This window comes from Oreochromis niloticus, linkage group LG17, assembly GCF_001858045.2.
Source record: "Oreochromis niloticus isolate F11D_XX linkage group LG17, O_niloticus_UMD_NMBU, whole genome shotgun sequence".
NCBI lineage: Eukaryota > Metazoa > Chordata > Actinopteri > Cichliformes > Cichlidae > Oreochromis > Oreochromis niloticus.
The window spans coordinates 31,573,406-31,599,521 of NC_031981.2; the positions used below are offsets into that span (position 1 = coordinate 31,573,406).

At 39.5% G+C, this 26,116-nt stretch overlaps 3 protein-coding genes across 6 annotated transcripts in view; 2 read left to right on the forward strand and 1 right to left on the reverse strand.

Annotated features, from left to right (window-relative positions):
• Positions 1-12,989, forward strand: part of LOC112842611 (plexin-C1) — a 29,183-nt gene extending 16,194 nt beyond the window's left edge. The window contains exon 14 of the mRNA XM_025899449.1: positions 12,519-12,989. The gene's annotated coding sequence lies outside the window, so the exon portion shown is untranslated. The remainder of the gene's footprint in view (positions 1-12,518) is intronic.
• Positions 1-12,989, forward strand: LOC112841732 (plexin-C1). Of its 3 annotated transcripts, none has more exons than XM_025899701.1 (17): positions 1-1,634; positions 3,707-3,823; positions 4,964-5,113; positions 6,785-6,919; positions 6,994-7,094; positions 7,171-7,276; positions 7,470-7,518; positions 7,755-7,857; positions 8,036-8,111; positions 8,451-8,492; positions 8,617-8,750; positions 10,050-10,229; positions 11,121-11,229; positions 11,407-11,577; positions 11,661-11,828; positions 12,154-12,253; positions 12,427-12,989. In XM_025899701.1, the coding sequence occupies exons 1-17, from the start codon at positions 630-632 to the stop codon at positions 12,483-12,485; spliced, it is 2,805 nt and encodes a 934-aa protein (XP_025755486.1). In that variant the 5' UTR covers positions 1-629; the 3' UTR covers positions 12,486-12,989. The 3 variants fall into 3 exon arrangements, with proteins under 3 accessions (XP_025755486.1, XP_025755487.1, XP_025755488.1); XM_025899702.1 differs by having other exon boundaries at positions 388-1,634; positions 4,964-5,074; XM_025899703.1 differs by lacking the exon at positions 4,964-5,113 and having other exon boundaries at positions 394-1,634.
• LOC109195130 (contactin-associated protein-like 3B) lies at positions 11,123-25,765 on the reverse strand. 2 transcript variants are annotated; one of them, XM_025899713.1, is made up of 4 exons: positions 24,738-24,828; positions 22,269-22,536; positions 20,970-21,119; positions 11,123-11,235 (listed from the first exon to the last, which is right to left on the reverse strand). In XM_025899713.1, exons 1-4 carry the CDS (start codon positions 24,753-24,755, stop codon positions 11,219-11,221), a joined length of 453 nt encoding a protein of 150 aa, XP_025755498.1. In that variant the 5' UTR covers positions 24,756-24,828; the 3' UTR covers positions 11,123-11,218. The 2 variants fall into 2 exon arrangements, 1 of the variants encoding a protein (XP_025755498.1); XR_002056805.2 differs by lacking the exons at positions 11,123-11,235; positions 24,738-24,828 and adding an exon at positions 25,631-25,765 and having other exon boundaries at positions 20,987-21,119.
• Positions 25,766-26,116: the final 351 nt, after the last annotated feature.

A 26,116-nucleotide genomic window follows, 5' to 3' on the forward strand; every position in this document is an offset into this window, starting at 1 on the left:
TAGAAACATGTGATTGTAGTCTTCTTTCTAATTAGTGATTAGAGCTCAAATTTGAGAAGATCTCTCCAACTTATCGAAAGTACAATAGGACAGACCTGTCCTACAGCAGCACTGTCAACATTAAACGCATATTGTTTCCACATCGATAGTACAGAGGGGGACATTTTCACAGTTGTCGGTAATAACAGTCTGGTGGTTTCTGTTAGAGTAGAAGAAGTCATATTTTGATCAGTGATAATTTAACAAATGCCCGAAAATTGAGAAAGTAGCTTCCCAGAGTTTCCCATGTCGCCTTTGTTGTTCTGTCAAAACAGTGACAGCTGAGTGCTGTCACTGTTTTGATTTTGTTCAGGCTCTGCTGTCACGCTAAATTGTACAGACTTGAAAACATGGCAGAAAGTGAAGAAAACAGCTGAGGAAAATTTTTAATGATGTTAAATCCTAAAATTAAAATCCGATTTTTCTATTAGCTTGGCGTGCTTCCTCACACTTTCAACACTTCTCTTTTCAGCAAAGGCGCACTGCGCTTTTACGCACGAGTCTAGAGGCACTGTGTCACAGAGCAGAGTGTCATGCAGACCTTCAGTGTATGACGGCGTCCCAGGCACAAGTATCACTGCTGCTACAAGATGATCCTCCTGCTCGCTCTGCTTTCTGTTCTCTGCGGAGAACCAGGTCTGTGCCTGGAGGAGGATGGAGGCTTCACCTTTGATGGAGACATCCGCCAATTCGCTGTAACCTCCAACACGCTTTATATCGCCACAGAGGAGAGGCTGTACCAGCTGAGCCATGATCTGACTCTGATCAACAGTCTGACCCAGAGAGGAATCTTAAAGACCGGAAACAAGCAGGATGATGTGCAGTTTTACCGGGTTTCTGACACAGCTGAGTGGAACGATACTTTCAGCATCAACGTGTTGTTGCCTTTCACAAAGAATGACTCTCTGATCAGCTGCGGTGTGACTGGCGATCACTGCGGTCACTGCGAGGTTCTGGACCTGAAGAACATCTCTAACCTTCTGTACAGAGAACAGATCCAGGTGGGACCTCTGAAGAGCAGCAGCAGGTCTGTCAGCTTTCTGGTGGATGTGAAGAAGAAAACAGAAAATGACACGTATATTCTCACTGCGATACAGAAGAAAGGGAGGTTTGAAAAGAGGTGCCCTTCCGATTCCGAAACGATCAACCTTCATAATACAGATAACAAACAGGGTGGAGGTATATTTTCTCTAACTGATGGAGCTTCAGGCACGCCTAGGATCAAAAATAAAGGTGATGTGGAGTTTGTTGACGGGTTTCAGATTAAATCAACCATCTATCTGTTCTCCAACGTGCTCTCAGCTCAGACAAACAGAGTCCGCCTCATTTGGCTCAAAGGCGAAAAAAGTAAAACTGATACACTCAAGTCTCTGCGGGGCGCGACTCTCAGTGTCTCTGACGGTGAAAGCAGCAGACTCGTGGCCTCCTCGGTCATCCCGGGGGAGCAGCCAGTGCTTTGGAGCGGCGTGTTCAGTGTGGATGGAGGAGACACCAACACCGAGCTGATGGTGTTTGACATCAGCCCTGATTACAGCAGAGCAGGGGACAGAGATCCAGACTTCTACACCTCTGTGCCATCAGAAGTGACGGTGACGGTGGGTCACTGCATAACTTCTAAACATGTTCTGAATGGTTCCTGAATGTAGTCTCCACCTGTGCCTCCACAGTTTCATGTGGACATTCATGAAAGCAAAATGTTCAAAGAGAGGCAGATTACTTTATTACACAGTCTGGTCACAAAACTAGAAACATCAATCGATTCAGACTCAGTCTGCTACTTCACATGAAAATTTAACGTTTGTTTCAAAAAGGAGAATTAGTTCTAAACACCCGTAAAATCTACAATAAATATATATAATAAATGAATGCATATTTGTATTTTTATAGTAAAAAGAACAGAAGCCAATCATTATAATAAATAATAACAATATAATATATATAAATACAATCTCACTGAGACTAAACAGAAGACACTTAAAAGACACTTTGTCTCAGGTAATTTCTACAAAAACTCATATTATTTCCAAAGTTGACGACACCAGAAAAAGGAGTCCGAATTACGTAAAGTGCTGGTGTGTCTGCTGGTGCATGTGATGAACAAACTGGGTTTCACTGAATGATGTTCGGCTCCATCAAAGAAAGCTGGAGTCCATAAGACCTAAATTTGTAGGTGTGAGCAGGGATGTAGCACTGCTGTGGGACCCTTTTCTGATCCACATCTCTTGGAAATCTTTTGACTCTTTTTTTCTTTTTAACAAAAAAAAAAAAATCAACCACAGCACTAGTGTTTTCTGTATTACAGTGTAATGGTTAAAAAAAGAGATACTTAAAACTTAAGAAATCTGATAAATTAATTAAGATCACATATATGATGGTGGTGTTTATCCCCCATGTAAATTGACAAGCTCTCTTGTTATAATTGATAAAATCTTCAAGCTTTTTTGCGACTTCATTTTCAGTGGAAAGAAGGCTGTTGAGTGTTGCTGGGTAATAGTTGACCTCAGCTAGTTTTTCAGTATTTTTCCATTTTCTGAAGCCATAATAAATGTAAATAATATATTAAATTATTAATTGTGAACGTTAAACGAGTTTCCAAACACATTATTTATTTATCAAACTGACATGGCTGTTGCTCAGGTGGTCAGGTGGTCAGCTACTAAGAGGAAGGTTGGTGGTTCGATCCCAGTCTGCTCCGGTCTGAATGCCGCATATCCTTTGGCGAGATACTAACCCCATGTTGCCCTCCAGTACATCCATCTGAGTATGAATGTTAGATACTGAGCACTTACATCTTAGAAAGTGTGATTGGGTGAATGAATTAGTTTTATAAAGTGCTTTGAGTGCTCAGATAGAGTAGAAAAGCGCTATATAAGAACCAGTCCATTGACACTAACATTAAAGTACTTTGGTTCAGTCGGGCTAATATGTTAAAATACATTTTATTAAATGAGATTTAATCAAATGTTTTATGTCATCAAACACAACATGCACTGATCATGTTCAGTCAGATCAGTGCATGTTGTGGTTTAATACATGAAAACATTTGAGAGTTTGTACTCAGGAAGCCTACAATGGTGACCTGCCTGACAGTGTTTTATTATTGTCCTCTGCAGAGAAAATAAAGTCAGTATAATAAGAAAGGTACCTGAATTTCATCTATATCAATACTCAACTTTGGATAATATACTGAAGTATTCATAATTAGAGCTATTTTGTTATATCTTGTAATATATTGCATTATTTAATTTAGCAAAGGTTCTATTCTTACTGTTTTGGAGCAACTGTGATGACATCATTTATTCTGGGATTAATAAAGTATTCTGATTCTGATTTGAACATTTTAACAAAAACTAAATAAAAACATCCATAATTGTACAAAGGTCAACTTGCAAACTTTAAAAAATGTAATTGTGTCTTTTAAATATTATTTTATCATCCTGAAATGCACAGGCTTTCTTACAGCTGGTTCAACATGCAGAGAAGCAAATGCTGCTTAAAGTCAGTGACGATAAACCTTCAGATGAAACTGCTGACAGTACAACTGATTACTTGGAAGTATTTCTATCTGCTTCCATCCAAGTTCCGCTTGTGTTACAATATTTCGCCATCATAACAGCTGCTACTGCTACTTATTTTATTTTATTTTTTGTCTTCTTCAATACCAAAGGTCCTGAAACCAAAGGCAGTCCTCTTCAGGCACAGCTACATGACCTCTGTGCTGGCAGTGAGGCAGAGAGGCTGGATAGTTTTCTTCATTGGGACAGGAGACGGGCAGCTCATTAAGGTGTGTATGAAATGAAACATCTTAAGTACCATTACATCAGTACATCTAAATGCCATTTCATCATCCTGAAATGTGCTGGATTCCTCCCATGAAACAAACATGAAAAATAGTTGTGTCACCAAAATATATTTGTTGAATTAGCATCTATTAATAAAATCACAAACAACCACTGACCCAAAATAAATAACAAACAAAGCTTTTTAAAGGCCAATTATTTATGATTTTTTTTAGCTTGCTTATTTGAACTAGTCTCATTTTATTTCATTGTTGAAGTCTTTGCTGCAAACTGCAGTCACTTGTGGTTTCACTTGTGTGCTCTCAGTCTCACTATGGGTTTATCTGCTCACACACATGCAGGTGTTGTTTGTGAAGTGGAGAGATGAGAGATGTGACCATGAAAGCACTAAAATCTTCTAAACAAGTATTTTACTGATATGACGAAAGTTAGAAAGTAAACAAGAAGAAGTTTGAAATGTAGTGAGAAACTATTGAAAACATACAAATAAGAAAACTGTTGATGTTGCTGGTTTTAAATACCTCCAGACTGCTCTCTTCCCGTTATCTTCCTCAGGGCTATGTTAGTTCTCACCAGTTAGCAACAGGTACACAGCTGCTAACAGTTGACACATTAAACACTGAACATCACAGAACTGATTAGCTTGACCCACACCTGATCTCACTTTTTGAACCATGACTGGAAGAATCTCTGATGCTAATATCAGACTGATGCATTGCTAGTGTTGGCTACCTATATGTTACTATGGTGGGATTCACTGTCTCTGCTGTTGGTAATCCCATAGAGACGCTGAGGCCTGTACATGATCAATATTTGTCAAACTGAAGTTGTCCAACACAAATATGATAAGATGGCGACTGAGTTTTTTGTATGAGTGAAGACTTCGGCCCTGCTATGACACAGTCAGAAACACAATTTGTATCCTAAAAACAAGAAGGAGATACTTTTTTTTCTTTTTTTGGGGGGGTGCTTTTATTGAATTATGGCTCTTTTGGTAAATGAAACCACTCAGATGCAGTTGAAGTGCAGACTTTCAGCTTTAGTTCACTTGGCTGACCATAAAGATTGCATAAAAATGTCAGGAATTAAATCTCCAAAAGTTGATTCTGTTCATCTGAATGTAGCGTTTTCAGTGGGAGAAAGGTTTCGTCACTCAGGCCGATACTTTCTCAGCAATGCAAAGCCCCCAGTGTCTAACGTCACCATGGAGGAGAGGAAGGCACTCACATCACTTGGTAATGACAACAACATTATCATCCTTCCAGCAGACAAGGGTAGGTGCACAGTTTTGCTAAACCAGAAAGTCTATCATGAGAAAATTTTGTCACTGCTCGGTGATGAAAATACTTATGAGCCCCTGAAACGAGGCCCAGGCAGTGGCTACAGGAAAAGGGTGATAGACTGTGAGAAGCAGTTAGAACGAGACAATGCTATTGACCGGACCTCATACCACAGGCTATACCCAGGGGAATCTACACCAAGTCTGTATGGTTTACTAAAGATACATAAACAGGGTGCACCTTTAAGACCGATTGTCTGTATGATCAACTCGGTCACCTATAACATCTCCAAGTTTCTGGCTTCGATCTTCAACCCGCTGGTAGGCAGCTCTGAGCACCACGACCAGAACACCTTGGATTTTGTTGAGAAGGTGAGAGATGTTACCATGGAGGCAGATGAAACCATGGTCTCGTATGATGTTACATCTCTCTTCACTTGCATCCCAGTCACGGAAGCGTTGGAGGTAGTTCGTAAGACATTACAGGATGACCCCAACCTCAGCAACAGGACCGCTCTCAGCATCGACCAAGTGTGTTTGCTTTTGGTACTGTGTCTTCATTCCACCTACTTCACATACAAGGGTCAGTTCTTCCCTGTACAAATTGGCCACGATGGGTGAAACTGGGGAACCCATCGCACACCCATGTTTCTGCCTGTAGCAGTGGAAAAGAGGGCTTTGTTATCCTACCCTGGAACACCACCAAGTCATTGGTGCAGATATGTGGATGACACCTGGATGAAAATCAAATCTCAGGACGTAACACATTTCACGGATCACATTAACTCTGTGGACCGACACATCAAATTCACCAGGGAGGATGTGAAAAGTGGAAGTTTAGCCTTCTTAGACTGTGAGATTTCCATCAGTAATGGGGGAAATCTAAAAGCTGATGTGTACCGTAAACCTACGCATACGGATCAGTATTTAAGGTTTGACTCTCATCATCCACTGGAGCATAAATTGGGTGTCATCAGGACGCTACAACATAGAGCCAACACCATCCCCAGAGGAGCAGAAGAACATGACATCAAGAAGGGTCATTGTCCATCTGTATTATGAAACACGCCCCAGCTAATTTGACTGCATTTAGCTGGATTTGAGCAGACAGTAAGTCTCTGAACACCACAGAGTTCATTCAGCTGCTTCTGTCCTGTGTCACATCATAAATAAACAATAATGTCCCAGTTCCACTGGCAGCCATGCACGCCATCACACGCCCTCCATCATGTTTCACAGATGATGTACAGATGTTTTCGCAGCTTATAGATGGCTCATTTAACCTGCATGGAGAGCTCTTTTGACTGCATGTTGTCTGTTCGCAGCAAGATCTTCCAAATACAAACACCACTCTTCAAATCAACTCCAGGCCTTTTATCTACTCAACTGATCATCACATGGTGAAGGAATTGCCCACATCTGCCCATGAAATAGCCTTTTAGTCATTTATCCAATTACTTTTGGTCCCTTTAAACAGAGGATGGCACATGTTAAGGAGCTGAAACTCTTTAACTCTTCATCCAGTTTGAATGTGGATACCTTTAAATGAAAGCCAAGAGTCTACACATTATGCCTATATCTATTATATAACTGCAAGTCAAATATGTTTCAGCACAAAGTAAAATTAAATAAATAAATTCTTGTTTTCACAAATTCTTGTTGTCAGCTGTCTGTGGACAGGAAGTATCACGCCGCCTGTCCCACGGTGCTCTACAGGACCAGTGATGACCGCAAAGTGATTCCCAAATTACATCTGGATCCAGTGGATCGTAAACATGTGTATGTGCCATTTAGAAACCAGGTACTTATATTATTTACTGATTATCTTAATGTCACATGTACCTGTGCTGCATTTTAAAGTGTTTGTTGTTCTAGATGAAGCGAGTTCCTGTGTCAAAGTGCAGCACATACACAAATGTGCAGGAGTGTTGGTCTGCACAGGATCCATACTGTGGTTGGTGTGGCTCTAAAAGCAGGTGAGAGAAACAACATGTGCAGCTGACGTCTTCAAACAATTCTGGACTGGGTGATCATTTCTTCTTCTTCTCCTAGCTGCACATTTGAAGATGACTGCACAGATTCAGACTGGCTGTCCATTCCTGATGAGTCCCAACACAAAATGATTTCCCACAAAGTTGAAAAGGACACAAATGGACAGGTACAGCTTACAAACACACTCGGGACTGTGATCATTTGTGGCTTTCAGTTATTTGTCACTTATGTTCTTCATTTTCAGATTTTACTGAAACTCCACACACACCTGACTGTGGGCCAGAAAGTGTCATCCAACTTTACCTGTCAGTTCACTGCAAGGTCCAGCTCAATTTGTGCTCCGAATAACCCTCCTCCAGTTCCCACAATGCACCTGCATCCTGTCTGATCGTACACTTCCTGCTGATGGTCAGTGACTTTTCATAAATTAAATACTTTGCAGTCAGACCTGTTTACTGATTTGCAACATCTCCCAACCAGCAAAATAGAAACATTACAGAGCTGACTCTGACAGATGAATACTCTTTACTAGTTGACAAATCTGAGCTGTTCGTTATTATAAACTGTGCAACTCATTACACATATGTTTAAAAATTAGTAATTGAAGGCTATGACATTGATCATGTTATTTTTTTATTTAACAGGTCTGCATGTCACAGTGAAATTTAGACTTGGTTCAACACAACTGTCAGAACAGCTGAGGTTGACCAACTGCTCTGACATCAGTGGACCACCAAGTTCAGTCTTGTAAGTTCAGGTCCAGATTATAAAGATTATGAAGATGGATCACTAATAACACAACATTATGTGTCATCACCAAGAAGAATGCATTACTACTGAGGAGTCTCTTTGTTGTATGTTGTATTTTTGGACATAATCATTTTCTTGATGATTTCAACACTAATATGTGATTGTTTCTCTTCAGGTGTCAGCAGTGCGTCAAAGCTGGTTGTGGATGGAACATAAACAGATGTTCCTGGGCCGATCAAACAGAGATCAATGTAATAATTCATGTCTTTAGTTTACCTAGTTCAGGATTTTCCTCATTAAATCTTCCACTTTAAGTTTACATTACTTTTGAGATTTGTCTACCATTATTAAGAGTGGGTTGGTCTAACGTTCAGATATCTATGGCTTCAGAAAAGCAGCAATATTATATACAATAATATGTTAACTGATTATGACAACTCACAAATGCAAATTCAGTTTCTTGACAAAAATTTAGATTAAATTTTTTCCTTGTAAATAAGACAGAAGTTCCATTCTCATCAGTTCTACATAGTTTCTTTAGACAGTGACATTAAACCTGCCATATTGATTCTCTCTGCTTCCTCCTGCAGGACAGTGTTTGCCAAAATGTGCAGTCTGGGAAGAACTTCTCTGTGAGTCTGAACCTCAGTCCTCAAACTCGTTGTTCCTCTGACACCTTATTCATGTTCATCAGAGCTTCTAACATCAGCAGATGGCACTGGATTAAAACTGATCATTTTTGTGTCTTACTGTCAGATCCCAGAGATCTCCTCCATCACTCCCAGTGTGGTGTCTTTCTACGGTAGAAACCACGCAGTGCTGTCAGGTCGTAACCTCGATGATGTGACTGCAGTGAGGATCCAGGCAGATACTGACTGTGCTCCAAAAGAGTGAGTCACTTTACACACACACTTGTTTAAATAATTGTCTGTCTGAAATCAAAGAATGGTTAAATGACAGTTTCCTCCAGTTAAATACAGATAAAACAGAAACTTTGACTATTGCTCCTGATCACGTTCTCAGAAATTAGGCAGCATATCAGTTTTTTAGGCCCTTCATTTCAGTCGAGTCTCAGAAACTTAGGTGTTCTATTTGACAGTTCAATCTCTCTTGAGAAACACTCTAAACAACTGGTCCAGAACTGTTTTTATCATTTAAGAAGCATTTCTAAACTCAGACTACTGGTGTCAAAGGCAGAACTTGAGATGATTATTCATCCTTTTATCTCTTCTCGTTTGATTTCTTTTTACCTTTCTCAACAAATCAGCTTTGGATCGCCTTCTGACTGTACAGAATGCTGCGGCAAGACTTTTAACTGGGACAAACAAAAGGTCACATATTACTGTTGGTTTGGCTTCTCTTCATTGGTTGCCAATAAATTTAAAGGGTTCATTTTAAAAAAAATTTAATATTTTATAATATTTAACTTATTTTTCTGGTTTTATTATGAAGCACTTTGAGATTTTAATCTGTGAAATGTGCTATATAAATACATTTTACGTACTTACATGTGAGAGTTTGTGCTTTGGATATAAATGACATGTTAAAGAGCAGAAATGTTTCCAGGGAAACATCAGCCACATTATAAACTCACATATTCTACAGTTTAACAGCTTTATGAGCGACCATCTAGTTTTATGAATGAGGACAGCTTTTTCCTAAAGAAACTGGAAACTCTTTTTGTTGAAGTTCTTCCACTAAAATGAAGTCCTCATGATGTTTTATATGTGCTATCAAATGTAGATAATAATGTGTAGCTTTGGGGGGTTTAGGCTCCTTGGTCAAAAATATTATTTTTCATCTACAGTGAAAAGCGTCAATCTGAAAATGATGAATAAACACCTGAAGTTAAAATGTCACACATTTTGCATGTCATCACCGTTGCTCAGGGAGACTGTCAGAGTGTAAACCTGAAACTAAAGCTGAGTGTTTTGCTTCTTTATGCATTTGTGGACTTTAAAGTAAATGTTCACTATTTTGTGGAATGATCTGCCTCCGTGAGCTTGTCTTTAAATCTGAATTTACTGTTTACTTTGTAATCCAAATAAAATAAAGGATGTATTAAACTCATAAAATACAGATTAACATTTAATCGTTTTAAGGAAGACTTTGCTGCTCAGCTTTCTTGGGGTTTTCTGCATGTTGTGATGATGTTAGTGACTCTGTTTCTCTCTTTGTGTTCTGGTCAGATCTCCTGTTTGGGACAACACTGGTTTCAGTCTGATGTTCCACATTCCCACTTCAGATATCAAAGGTGTGGTCAGGGTATGTCTTCTCCTCCCAGATGGTCGTTGCCATGGCAAAGCTAAAATCACTTACAGCTCATTACCATCATGCACCAACATTACTCCCAGCAGCAGTTGGATCAGGTATGTTTAGTTTTGCTGAAACCTCCTAAAAAACACAGAAGATACAGAACTTCTATCTGTTAACGTCTCAGAAAGTGTTTTGACCAAAGAAACATCACATCAGTATCACGTGCTGCTACATCCTGCTGTAAGAGAACAGATATATTTATCATAAGAGGAAGGAAGTTTTTGCATTGGTTTGACGTAGGCTGGTTTTACTGAACCTCATGGTTGAGAAAGCAGTATCTGTCACCCTAAGACTACTTCCTGTTGGAGTCCGCAGCTCTGTAGCCTCAGTCAGCCACCTTTTTATGTTCTGCTATCTGCAGAATGAATACATGGCGTAATTTGTTAGCTTTTGAGTCCATCACACACTTTAGTTTGCAGCATATCATCTATGCTAAAGTAATCATTCAGTCCTTCGAATTCAGATGCGGACTACACTAGTATGTGGAGAACTCTTAGTTCAAGTGAAACATTGTTAGTAGTATAAAACTGGCATCTTCTTTACCTCCTACAACTCCTTCCCCCACCCGTGCAAGTGCATGTATGTGAATGAGCGCACCTTCATTCCCACCCAGACCTGCAAGCTTTGCTCTTTCATGTTGGATCAGCTCCAGATAGCAATAAGTCCTATTAGTGAGTTTCTTAATCAAGCTGAAAACAACAGTAACATCTAAACATAAAAAGATCTTTATTAAATGAAAACTGTTAAATTTGGAGGAAATGTTTTTGGACATCTCTCACGACTCTATTAAATAAATCATGTTTAAAACACAGTTTGAATAATTCACACTGTTAAGCATTGATAAAAAGTGGGTTATGCTTACTGTTCGAAAGGAGTGTGGGATCAGATGATTTTTTTCCTTGCTGTCCCTCTGCTCTGACTAAATCCTGCTTCTTCTCCTGCAGTGGGAAGAGGAAGATCACACTCATGGGGTCTCACCTTAACTTTGTTGAAGGGGTCGTCCACAGCCACGCAATGCAGGATGTCAGACTTCCCAGAAACATCAGCTCTCAGGTGGGTCTGTAGACACAAACAATGTGCCTTTGAAATGACATCAAGATGTTTTCATACATGAGCTCTGAACATTTTTTGGAGGATCAGATCTGGAGATCTGACAAACCCATGTCATAATTTTATGTCCTGCTTTAGTCATGTCGTGCTGTCTTTTGTGTTTATTTAATTTCATTGCAGTACCTCACCTACGATTCACCTGCAGCTAGGAGTTTTTCTAGCAGCACTCTGTTTGTGAAACTAGCCAATGAAACCTTAGCCTGCTCCACAAAACTCTCCTACGTTCCAGACCCTGAGTTTACCAGCTTCACAGCCACAAGGACAGGGGAAGATGTCCACATCACCATTCAGGTAATGTTTTCTTGAACTACACATGCTCAAACATGTGACGTCTGTTCATCAGAGCTCAGCTTTTGTTTCTCTTGATGTTTCAGAAAAAAGCAGACAACCTGGAGATGATGATAGAAGAGTTATCAGTGTGGGGCGTTCAAGACGATACAAAATACCAGTGCATCATGGAAGCCAAAGAAACCTGGACCAACACTGACTTTTTCACCTGTGGATTTAAAAGCCCATCCAACCATGAATTTGAGGAGTTACTGGTAAATCTTTCTTTTATGCCACTCCAAGTGAGATAAGTAACAGAGGAAAAACCAAACCAAACTCGTTGTATGGTGAGGTGTTCTTTAGAAAACTTCCTTTCTTTGTGGAGATGACAACATCAAAGTTCTCAGTTTGAGGTTTTCTAGAGGAGAAACCTGAAACTGAGATAACCATGTATCATGAGGCCAAACAGACCTTTTCAGCTGTATTCGTAACAAACAGTTGCTTTCAAACTTCAAAATAATATTTATGCATACAATAAAGATTTTGACCCATTGCTCAGGTGAGACCTCCCTCTGTAAAATGTTTCTCTTTATTTTGTAGATAAAGTATGGTGACAGGACAGTAAGTCTTGGGCTTGAGTCCCAGTTACACAAAGCCCTTCAGATATTGCGTTTCATGCTGATACCCTGTGTTATTGCAGGTAAGTAACAGAAATGTTTCTTTTCTACATTTATGTATTCTTAGACAACATGATGCAAAATGATTGTTTTACACCACTTTCCACTTTGATTTCAGCAGAAATAATAGAAAAGTTTTTCTTCTCCACTTTATGGCTGATGTTTCAGTTTAAATGAGTTACTGTTTGTCTTTCAGTGTTGGTGATTATCTATTTCTGGCAGAAGAGACTCACCGTTGAGATGAATAAGCCCTGACCACTGACCAACCTGAGTGTTCTTGGGAAAAAGTTTGTCTTAGGACAGGCATTGTAAAGCTTCCTGCAGAGTTTGCTTTGTTTTATTTTTTCTTTCTCTCTTTACGATTTTAATTATACTGCAAATGTGTTTTAACTGAAATCAACAAATTATTTTATCTGTTGTATCCTTTATCTTTTGCATATTTAGTGTAACAGGTTTTAAATGTGATGTAAAAAACATGTGGGACATCTGGGTCCATAAGTATTTGGACAACTACACAGTTTTTGCTTCAGTTCATGAAGTTTAACAAAATTATTACGAAGCTGTTTAGGAACTGAAACTATTTTTCTTTGTAGTTTCCATTTACAGATGCTTTGGTTCTTCATAAACGGGCCAAATAAACTTTTATTTCATGCTAAATGTTGTAGGCCAACAGTGACCCCTGGTGGCTAAAATGAATTTGGAGGTTTTACGCCTCACAGGATTTGTGTTAATAAAATAATCATCATAATTTAAAAATCACATAAAATCTTTTCTTCAAAACTGAAATTTGCATTATTATCAGCAGGAGAGCACTGAAGTCTGAAGTGATTTTAGATTACAATATGGTGAATGAAGGTAAGATTGATGAACAATATATCTAATATAGTAGATAGCGGTGTCATTACATATTTTTCAAAACATTACAAAAACAGTACACTGTCAAAAAAAATCACCAAAATCATTACAATGCTTTCTTTTATGTTGCTAAGATAGAAGGAGCACTTTGAAGCTTCATAAATGTAGAAAATGCAAAAGGGGAGGACAGATGGAGGGCAGTTAATGAGTTATGAAGTGCAGAGGATTAGTAAGGAGGAAGTGAGGGCAGAAGAAGAATGAAGAAGTGTACTGGTGCCAATTTTAAAGAACAAGGATTATGTGCAGAGCTGTGATAACTACAGAGGGATGAAGCTGTTAATGCTGTTGAAGTCAGGAGTGACAGAAGTATGTGATGTTGATACACTGAGGACAATGAGACCGTGGTGAAGTGTGCAGTAGGAGTGACAGAGGGGTACAAGGTGGGGTGGGATTACATCAAGCATTAGTGCTGAGCCCCTTCTTATTTACAGTAGTGATGGATAGTTTTACAGCCAAGGTCAAGCAGAAGTCTCCATGGACTATGATGTTCACAGTTGACTATGTGATTTGGAGGTAGTGAAGGCAGATGAGTTAAATACCTGGGGTCAACCATCCAAAGCAATGGACAGTGTACAAGAGACATGAAGAGTGTAGGTAGGGTGGAGTTTGTGTAGACTGCTGTAACATAAGCAGGGCAGCAAGCATGAAAGCAAAATTTTTCAAGATGATAGTGAAACCTGCAATGATGTATAATCTGGAGACAGTAGCACAAACAAATAGGTAAAGTTAAAATGCTTGAAAAGGCCATACCAGGGACCAGGTGTATATATTTCCTACCCATTCAGTGAAATACCCCTCACATGACATGCGTACAAACTAAAAGGAAGTAGACATACGACATGATTCACACCTGTTTTATCATTAAAGAAAAGATATTGCTCCTACATCCCAGCCGGCAAATACTACAACAGTGTAATAATTTGGGTAGAGCACACCTGGACTGCTAATCTGGAATACCAGTCATTTTCCGATGCACGTTTGGGCCACTGGGCAGTGGCCATACAAACATTGGCAGCAGCCCAGTGGTTGTCTTGGTCGTTGTGTCCTTGGGCAACACACTTCACCTACCGCCTACTCATGATGGGGCCGATGGCGCGATATGGCAGCCTCGCTTCGGTCAGTCTGCCCCAGGGCAGCTGTGGCTATAACTGTAGCTTGCCTCCACCAGTGTGTGAATGTGAGAGTGAATGAATAGTGGAATTGTAAAGCGCTTTGAGGGTCTTGAAAAGTGCTATATATAAATGCAATCCATGTAAACATGAGAAAACAAATTGCCTAGTAGCTCAGACCTGCTCTCCTTTTCCAGTCTTGATGCAAGTCCATCCAGGTAAAGAAAGTTTCCAGAATCTCCATTTTAAGGTCGCTAGTGTTGATCTAGCAACCTTGTGCTTCATTCAGAGTCACACAATTCAGTTATAACAGCTGTGTAGCCCTGGATGGGCGGGTTTACAATCTTGTCCTTGGACCGGCTACTGGTGTATCAGTACATCACCACAAACATTTCTGGCAATAAAGAAAGAAACAAATATCACTGCTTACCTGCAAAACATATTCTATTGGTTCCATCTTTCAGTGGCCTCCGTCAGCTCTTTTTCTTCTCCTTAAATTATTGTAGTTGTCAGGCTTCATCTTTCAAGCCTGGACCCCTCTTACTACACGTTATCATAATGCACTAAAGAGTCATTGCAAAGATGATACCTGAATATGAATAAGTCGCATTGCTAGGCAGAGATGACCATTACTGTTGTTGCATCAGGAAAGCTGTCATTTAATTTTCCCTTTTCATAATGCCAGATGTGTTGCTTTCATCACCAGTGTCTGAGAAATCCCTGATACTACAAGTAGTCAGCAATTTAAATTATTGTCTTGAGCAGTGAATTGAACAGTGAGCTGAGCTAGATGATGCTCAGAGAGAGGGTCGGGGTTAGGAAAGACAGTTGAATATGTTTAATGTGGCTCAATATTCTAAACTGGAACACTACTGTTAATCTTTGTTTACAGAGTCTTTCTTTGACTCTTTGAATCATTTACACTATGAACTATGAACAAATTAAAACTCTTTGTTCATAGTTCACCATGAACTATGAACAAAGATGAAATTTTACATTCTGTTTATTCCGTATATTAAAGCTGCACTCGTATCTCAGTCTCAGTGTTGGGTTTATCTAGGCACAAACCCCGCTGGAACACAAGACACTCAACTGCACAACAAAACAAGGTAAGAAGGCGCTCTCTGTGTTTGTGGCTCGTGAGGGAAGTCAGCCAAAGTTGAGGAAAAGATTCCTTCACCTGAACTCAGCTCACTTCAACTGACTCCTTCGCTACAGCCCTTTTTATTGTCACATACATGAATATGCAATTACAAATACATGTGACATTCTTAAGCAGGCATATCTGTGCAACATCAGTGTCTCTATTCTGTGTGTGTGGGTGTGTTTTCAGCCATTCCGTACATAGACATACGACCTTTCAATGAACTTAGCGTGTGTGTATGAGGTATGCAGAAACGCAGAAGTAAGCGTCTTGATAAACTATAAAAACAGGAACTTGCAATAGGTCATGTCTCAAACGAACATTTAAAGGTGTGAAATCTTGCACTTTAAGAAACAGAACAGTTTGGTTTCTAAAGCTATAATGGAAATTATAACGTCGAGGCCGCTTCCTCTCATTTCATGGTACACAAGTGCACACAATATCTTATCAGACCTAATAAGGATAAGATATTTTATCAGCATAAAAATGATAATATATTTCTTAGCATAAATGACAATCTTAAATTATTAATTCTGACACTCAGAGTATCTGTTTGAATGGAAGTGATGTAGTAGTTTGGTGTTTCTGTTAACAGATTTAGAAACATGTGATTGTGGTCTTCTAACTAATTGGTGATTAGAGCTCAAATTTGAGAAGATCTCTCCAACTTATCCAAAGTACCATAGGACAAACCTGTCCTACATTAAACTCATATTGTTTCCACATCGGTAGCACAGAGTGGGACATTTTCACAGTTGTATTATGACCATCACTTTGTTCAGAATAGCATCAGAAATAAGAATGAATAAAAATGTTGTTATTATATAACAGTCTGGTGGTTTCTGTTAGAGTAGAAGAAGTCATATTTTCATATTTTGGTCGGTGAAAATTTAACGGAAGCCAGAAACATGAGAAAGTAACTTCCCAGAGCTGACACTAGATGTCGCCTTTGTTGTTCTGTCGTTAGGACTTGTAGGAAGTTGTGTGAGTTTTCAAAGTTTGACTCTTCATGATTGCAGGGATCAGTGGACCTGTGCTCAGCTGATGTAAAGTTCAAATTAGATAGAAACGCATTGAATGAAAATATTCTGTCTTTATTAAAATCATACAGTGTGTATCCTTTGACATCATAGTACAGATGAAAATTCTTTATTTGACAAAGTTGTACTTTTGTATTTTCTTACTCAGTTGTATATAGTATTTGTATTCTATTTTATTCTATTGTATATAGTATTTTATTTTATTGCATTCCAGTGTTTTCTAATTTCTGCTACATAACTTTGCACTTCTGCTCTAACAAAACAAATTTCCCACCTGTGGGACTAATAAAGGTCATCTTTATCTTTATCTTTATCTTTAACGCTCATTGGCTCTCACCTGTGGCTCTAAGGCAATATTGAGTTTCTCCAGTAGGTGGCAGATCACACAAATGAATGACTGGCAAAGTAATCCCTTACAAAAGTATGACAGGTCTGTCATGGTAATGAAATTCGACAGTAACACAGAACTATTATTCAGATATGTTTCAGATTAATAAACCTCAGTGTGCACCTGAACGAACATTGTCTTCCTTCAGTGTGTAACAACTTACTGAAGGTTCACCAACCGCTTTCTCAGCAGCTGAGTGCTGTCACTGTTTTGATTTTGTTCAGGTTCTGCTGTCACACTAAACTGTACAGACTGAGAACATGGCAGAAAGTAGAGAAAACAGCTGAGGGAAAATATTAATGATGTTAAATCCTAAAATTGAAATCTGATTTTTCTATTAGCTGGCCGTGCTTCCTTCTACTTTTAACACTTCTTTTTTCAGCAGAGGCACACTGCGCTTTTACGCACGAGTCTAGAGGCACTGTGTCACGGAGCAGAGTGCCATGCAGACCTTCAGTGTATGACGGCGTCCCAGGCACAAGTATCACTGCTGCTACAAGATGATCCTGCTGCTCGCTCTGCTTTCTGTTCTCTGGGGAGAACGACGTCTGTGCCTGGAGGAGGATGGAGGCTTCACCCTTGATGGAGACATCCGCCAATTTGCCGTGACTTCCAACACGCTTTATATCAACAACAGCTGGTGTGATTATGCGAACGTGCACCCGGTCAAATCCTTCTGCTCACCGGACCTGGAGTACCTGATGGTTAAGTGCCGGCCATTCTGGCTACCGAGGGAATTCACAGCAGTCATTATTACCGCTGTTTACATTCCCCCACAAGCCGACACTGACCGAGCACTCAGGGAACTGTACAGCGCGATCAGCAGTGAGGAAACCTCACACCCAGAGGCGGCGTTTATCACGACCGGGGACTTTAATAAGGATAACCTGAAGAAAGTCTCACCAAAACTACACCAACACATCCATTTCAACACTCGTGGAAACACCGGCTCTTTCGGCTCCCAACAGGCTCTTCAGGTTGTTTTGTTGCTGTAATTAATTTTATCAACAACACAATTCCACAAAAGGAATTACTAATGTAAAAAACGTGGCTTTATTCATATATGTTTGTATATAAATATATACGGTGGCCCCTAGAGACAAAGCATGTACAAATTCCAAAGCACGTAAAAAGCTACCTAGATCACTTAAATTACACAACTGAAAGCATATGTGTATTGTTTGTGTATTTATACACAAACAGTCATATATATTCAAATAATTAAAAGAAAAAGAAAAAAGTTAATTTACCTGTTACTACCACACACCAAATCCGGTTGTTGGTACTTCCTGGCTTGTGTAGCCACTAGGTAACAAAAGCTGAACACTGCCCCTAGCATCCTGGAGCACTTCTGTTGTGTTTTGGAGGTTTCACATGCTTCGGAATTTGTACATGTTTTGGAATTTGCATGTGTTTTGGAGTGTTTTGGAATTTGTACGCTTCGGAGTTTGTATGTGGTTTGGAGTTTGTACGCGTGTTGTCTCTAGGGGCCACCGTAAATATACTTTTATTTATTCACTTCACATAAAATGTAATAAATAAATTATAAAATACACAAACCAACTATTTGCATTTCAACTTTTAACTATTTAAATTTTTGGCTTTTTCTTTCTAAACAAATTTAAAGTGAAACAACACAAAACACTGCAAACCACAACACAATTAAATATAAATTAAAATATGCAAAACAAAAAGAAGATGCACATTCTCTGTCATATAGGGTTGATTTTTCAGGAGAGCGTGTTCCTGCTTGGAATTGCATACATAGAATTCACTGCATGAACTTTCTGAATCCTTTATCATCCACAACTGAAAATAGTTGTGGATGATTACTATACCTTTCTAAAGTGATGGTGCTGTCTCTTGTCGTTGCCCCTGCCCTCTCTTTTTCTCTCCCTCCCGCTCTGTTCACTGATAGAGTTCACACTTGCTAATGACCAGTTGAATTGATTTCAGCACCTGGTTGCCACTTCCCCTTTTAATTCCTATAGAAGCAATAAGGGTGTACTTAGTTTTTTAAGAAGACTCCATAGCATCCTGTGAGCACATTTGTGCTTTCAATTTTTCACATGAAACACAAATGTTGAACAGATAGAAATGTGACACATTTATGTATCCAGGCAATCAAAGTTTTTACGAAATTTGTCGAAACCCCAATGCAGCAGAGAAAACCTACAGGAGAACTAAAATCAAGTAGTATTCAGCCTTTTCAGAACACAAATGCTTAGATGTTGATATATTTTGTCAACCTATTTTGACCTGCTGGTTGTACTAATGCAAAGGTTCAGTAAGATTTCTTTTTCTGATCACCTCATGCACAAAAGAGTAGCTGACCAACAAAGGCCTCCACCCCACCTACCGGCCCAGTCCATGTTTATCTTAAAAAAAGCAACTCACAATATCATCATGATCTAATATCTATTTTCTCTTAGGCAGTTACCCTCAAAATGGTTTTGCTTACCACTCCCCTATCTTGCTCTGTGTGTGCACAGACTTTGGATTCTGTGTATGAACTCTGATTTAATCCCTTAGCACAAGCAGTCCAGAGGTGGCTGTCAGATAAATCCTCTCTGCCCAATCCTGTGAATGAGCCCCATGTTTTATCCATCAGTGATTCATGCTTCAGGTTGATCCTGGATGGCAGTATTCGGTGACCCAACACAGCATTGCTGCTCGCGGCTCTGTATTGCTCTAATTACAGCCAGTCAGACAAACAGTTTGGCACTTCTTACCACAGGAAGGGGGGAAAGACGAGTCACTGGTCGTTGTAACTTTAAATTTTAGAAGCTCAGAAGAAGATTTTGTTGGATCTGTTTTGCTTATGGCAGTCAAGATGACGCAGCAGGAAGTTTAGTGTTGATCACAATGTCACAACAATTGAGTTTCACCTGAAATTAGGTTAAGAATGTGAAAGTTTAACTACAGCTGAACTCACTGCCCTTCTTTGCTCATTATACTAAGGATGCTGTCTCTTAGAAAAACTGGAGCACTCCTTTAATGTTGTGATACCATTCATAAACAGTATATAAACATTTATGCTGCAGGCAAAGGTGTGTGAACGGATAATGCATGTAAATAAAAAAGTTTAAAAGAAACTCTTCAAAACATATATCCTTACATTAACAAAAATGTGATGTATTTTTACAGCTGCTTACAGTGATACATATTCGTTATATTATAGAGTTATGAATCAATTTAATCTACATCCTGTGAATGACAAACAGGGTTATTTAAGGTGCAGTGTTACTGACAATCTCAATGGAAAGGGGGTGTCCAAAGCAACCCTCATTACTAGGTTTGTGCAGTAGGCTAGTGTACTGCAGATACACCAATCAGACACATCATTCAAACCACGGGCAGGTCAAGTAAAAAACATCGATCAATAAAATGTTTTGCTGCACCTTGGGCCCTGGCATTCATGTAAATGTTTCTTTGACAAAATCTCAGAAACATTGCTTTATACAACCACCCAGCACCACAACCCAGAGGATCTGCTGAAAACAATAATGCACACCCCCAGAGGGCTTTTGTCCACTCTGATATATGCTGTTGTGGCATGGAAGTGACCTGCACAATATTAGGCAGGTGGATGTAATTTTGCAGCTGATCTCTTAACAAGTTTGTCTTTAGCTCCATGTGTGTACATGTGTAGGGGTTGAAGAGAGAAAGTATACATGTGCTACAGTAACAGGAGGGAGGGAAATGAAAAGAAGAAAACCTCAATTTTAAAATAAAAACACTGTTGATTTGGAGAGACAGAATGAGAGAGAGAAAATAGTGGATACAGTAAGGACAAAAAAGGAAGAAAAAAAAGAAGAAAGATGGGAAAGAAGTGGAGCAGCCAGAAGAAAGATGGAAGAAGAGGGGGGTGGGGATTGAGCACCGAGTAGCTTTATGACTTTGTCCCTCTCTGGGTGACACTAAACCTCCAAAGGAGATCTGGAGATGATAATTATTACCCGAGTACCTGCATGAATTTTAACTACCCCTGTCTGTCGATGTCAGCAGGTTCCCGGTCTCTGGCAGCAAAGCACTTGCACATGCTTACAGTATGTATAATCTGTTGACTTTGACCATAGAGAACTTTTAGAAATGCTGAAAATCTCTTTATATAAAAGTAGTACATGATGCTGGTATTCTTACCACCAAAGAAGAGTTGACTATCTGAGGTGAGAGGAACCGAGATGCTGATGTGAGCGGTGGCTCCTTCGTCTTTGTCCACTGTGATGCTTAGATGATCATGTTTGAAGCTCAGCTCCACATAATGCCACTGACCGTCATTCAGACCTGAGCCTGAGACACAAATACACACATACAAAATAAGGAACAGGGTGTGGTTGAGTTTAAATCAGGATGTGACCTCGGTTTAATTTTAATTTCAAGTATAGGAAAAATATATATTACTCCATTTCTATTTTTCACATGCATACACTTGTTGACCACTTTGTTAGGTGCACTTTGCCCGCACTGGGTTGGACCTCCTTTTGCTCTCAGAACTTAATTCTTCGCGCCACAAATTCGAAAAGGTTCGAAACTTTCCCTAGAAATTTTGGTCCATATTGACATGACAGCATCAGAGTTGCTGAGGATTTGTCAACTTTACATCCATGAAGCAAATCTTCAGTTCCACTACATCGTAAAGGTGCTTTATTGGATTGAGATCTGGTGACTGTGGAGGTCATTTGAGTATACTGAACTCACCGTCATGTTCAAGAAACCAGTTAGACATGACTGTGGTCGTAAAGGAATGGTCATGGCCGACAAAACTCAAGTAGACTGCGGTGTTTTAAATTTGCCAAGAAAATATCCCCCAAGCCATTGCACAAGCAGCAGCAGTCTGAAACACTGATACAAGGCAGGATGGATCCATGCTTTCATGTGGTTTACACCAAAGTCTGTTCCTTCCTGTTAATGTTGCAGCAAACACAGAAACTCATCAGATCCGCAAATATTTTAACTTCTGTTGTCCCATTTTGGTGAGTCTATGCTGATTTTAGCCTCAGTTTCCTGTTTTTAGGTCACAGGTTAGCAGCCAGTGTGGTCTTCTGCTGCTGTAGCCCATTTGTAATGAGTGGGTATATGAGTTACTGCTCCTGTCAGCTCGAAGCAGTCTATCCACAGAGTTCTCCTCTGACTTCTGGCATCAATGAAGCATTTTCTGCCAGAGACGTGCTGCTCACTGGATATCTTTTTCAGACTATTCTCTGTAAACTCTAGAGATGTGGAAAAATCATGCATGTTTTGCTGGTCTTGCACCAACAACCATGCCACAATCATAGTCAAGAGTTTTCTCGACTATGGCTACGTGCCTAAATGCTGCCATGTGATTGGCTGATTAGATAGTTGTGCTGTTGAACTGGTGTACCTAATAAAGTGACCATTAAGTATACTCGGTGTATGCACAAATGAATGGAAAAACATCCAGATCATGACTGAACCCACCTGCGCTGAGATCCAGCGAGGATCTGCCTGCTTTAGTGATCTGTAGTCGAAGCCTCGCCTGGCTCAGGTATAGAAAAACTGTGCCATCCTGCTGCGGGAGACCAAAGGTCAAGAGCAGACCTCCCTTGTTCCACGTCCTGAACTGCAGCGTTACAGACACTAGCCCTGTTGACCATGATGTAAGGCCAGGCAACTGAAGGAAGCTGTGGGAGTCAGTGAACGTCACAGCGACTGAAACTGGCTCAGCACAAGAAAAGGTCACATTGCCCTGAGAACAGGAGGAGGGAGGAGAGAGAGAAAGAAATGATTATGAAAGAGATAAAACATGAATATTCATCAACTGCAGAGGCTGACTTGGTTTGACTGGGTGTCACAGAGGTCTCATCGGCACCTCTCTGAAAAAGGACACCTGTATTTCCATACTGATATCAGCTGAACAGCTAAAACGCTGAAGGCTTTCTTTGGAAACCTGAAACATCAGAGTCAGAAAGGCTTTGTACACACTGCCCATTTGTGCCACATAATCAAATTTCTCAACTACATCGGGAAACTGAAATAATACAACACAAGAAATATAGTTTTATAAAAACTAGTATGGTTCAAGTTTTCTCCATTTTTAACTGCCACTTGTCTCATGCAGCTTTTTTGCTTTGGGCTTTGTAACACCAGAATGTACATGTGATGACACTGGTGATGATAATGAAGGAGATTATGATGATGCTAATGACGCTGATGATGATGATGGGTGTAAAAATAGGGAGGAGGATGATGCAAATGATGAAAATAATGATGATAACAATAGTAATCATGACAGTGACCGTTAGCATAACAATTACCATGATGCAGAAAAGGCAAAGAGGAAGGCTGGGGAAAAAGTCACTAAAAGTCTGTCGTAGGGAATAAAAGTTTGTAACTTGTTCAAACTTTCATCACGGAAGCATTTTAACAGAAGAATGATAAATGCTAAATGATTAATTACTATCATAATAAATTGACGGCTTTCACAGAAGTTTAACACAGCTTTACTAGAAAATACTATCATCACTATAATAAAACACAATTTTTTTCTATGAAATATTTTTTTTTACAGAAGACTTTTTATTTACTATAAAAATGTCACTTATTCTTAAGATACAAATACATAAACTGAAAGTTGATTTGAACTTGCAGCTAATTTTTGATTTTCACAGGGAAAAGAATGAATGATTGACACACTGCAGAACTCTAGTTTCTTTATTTAATGCATCTAGTAGTTTGTGATGTACAAGCATACCTTCTCATCTTTAATCACCTGTGTTAGGTCACACGACCACGACCACTGACAATAATATGCAATCACAACCACGTCTTACATAGGACAAACAACTGATGAATACATTTTCGATGAATAAAACATTGCATTGGAAGAGCAAAGCAATATGTGGAAGATGTATATGTTACATTTTTGGGCTCTGTAACTGCTCAACAAGGTGGATTTTCTACAGGTGCAGTCTACTGGTGGATGAAAATAGGATCAGCCAGACTGACCTATAAACCTATGACCTATAACCTACAAACAATCATAGTGGTGGAAAAAACTCTACTGCAGTGATGCTACCCCTCATATCCATATTAAACCCTAGATATGTGACTGACTTTTTAAACAACTTTTAAAAACTTTTTTAGGAATCAGATCCCAAAAACAATACAAACATAAACTCTCAAATTCGCCCTGAAATTAGCACCACGCTAAAGTGCCCTTCACATACAGCACTTCAATGGCACCGCTGTGCTCTGAAATTTATTCTTTTCCTGGTTGGTGAGCACTCGCTGGTGACATACATTTGCATGACCAATAGAAAACATAGAATGGTAGTGGAGCGTGCACATAAAATCCACATGAAGACCATTACTAACTGCAGAAACAGTACAGGCAGAGCACAGCGGCCATTCCAATAGCTGACTAGCGCTAACTGCTAACCTAGCAGTCAGTGCACATCCTACTTTCTGTGTGATAGGACCATCTCATTGTGTCCATGTTAACTGCAAAAACTATAAACCCCTGAACACCACACAATTAGACACAAATGTATAGCTGATGAGTGAATTATGTGAATTAATGAAGTACATTTAACTTCTGCACATTGGTTCAATCGATGCAATGGCCCAGTAAATTATTCACTAGAGATGCAATAATGATAGATGTTAATGCATTCTTACAAATAACACACAAAGTGGATCATATCACCAAACACGATTTAAAGTGAGAAGAAAGTGTAAAACAATACAACAATAATTATCCATCCATCCATTCACTTTTGCTTATCCTCAGGGTCATGGGGGACAGCTAGAGCCTATCCCAGGCACCACAGGGCGGAAGGCTGGGTACACCCTGGACAGGTCACCAATTTGATGCAGGGCTAACACAGAAAGACGGGCAACCATTCGCACTCACACCTGTACTTGGACTGCGGGAAGAAGCCAGAGTACCTGGAGAGAATCGGCCATGTCATGTGGAAAACGTGCAAACTCCACACAGAAAGGCTTCAACTAGATGGTGGAGTCACTGGACTCAGGACTAATATTGAATGTTTAGTTTTTGCAAGAACTGCAATGCTGAGTCCTACATGCGTTACAAACCTACTAGAAAAGAAGTGATTTCTGAAGATACATTTTGAAAATATTTCTTTTTTTTTAGTACACAAAAATGAATTTCAATGTATGCTCAGAAATCTCTTCTTTTCTCGTAGGTTTGAAATGTCATATAGGACTCAGCATTGCAGTTCTTGCAAAACAAAACAAAAAGCTGAAAGAAAATATTTACAATACTTTACAGATATTACAAATTGATTGTGGAGGCAGTCAAGGCACTTGCTGCTAAAGGACAGATGAATGTGCCATACATCCTACACAAGCAGAGACGCATGAAGATGAACTGGCAAGTGAACCCCAACACAACAATGAATACTGTACTGACAGAACAGATTCTATACTCTTTGAGGTGGCTTTGGACTTGGACTCAGCTTTTCTCTTTTACGCACACTAAGATGAGGTCATTTTTATTTTTAACATATTTAACAATGAAAGCTTTGTGTAAAAGAAAGGAGTTACTACACTAAATGGTGACATATAGCAGTCGTTTTCAATCTGACACTCCTCAAAAACCTTTGCTTTTTTTCTACTAAACTTTTTAAAACTGCATGTATACAAAGAGATGTCCTCAGAATTATTAATATAAACATGCAAAACTTAAATTAATAACATTACAGCTTTAGTTCGGCATCATGAGTGACAAGCGATGAGTAGGCAAAATTGTACCACACTATTACTTTTAGTGCATGTGGTAAACTTAATTCATAAAATGTTGAAATATAATGACTCACCACTACCGCGACCTGCGAACTGCCGTGTTTGGCCAGGTCTATTAAGTTGATGTCGCTGTACAGCAGGTTCTCCAGGCAGCCATGAAAGTTCCTGTTGGACAGGATGGGTTTCTGCAGTCCGTGGCTCTGGACAGCCGCCACTGTTAGCTGCACAGTAATTCCAAAACACACTATAATAATATTACCGTCTCCCTCTGAATGGCATCAAGGTTGCTGTAAGAGGTTCATTCACAGAGTACGCTGCCTTTTAACGCAGAAAAATAAGCTCAGAAACACCTCTTCATTGCCTCAGTACACTCACACAGTTAAATTATGCACTGAATAGACCTTTTGAAAAAACTCTCTCAAGCTGGTTTGGCACAGAAAGCTGCCCACCTTCTGCCTTTTCATTCACTAGGAGAACTAATATGACTTGAATGTCCTGTCTGATTTATTTAACGAGTAACTCACTCACGCTGGTGAACAAATGAATATTTCTGCAGGAGT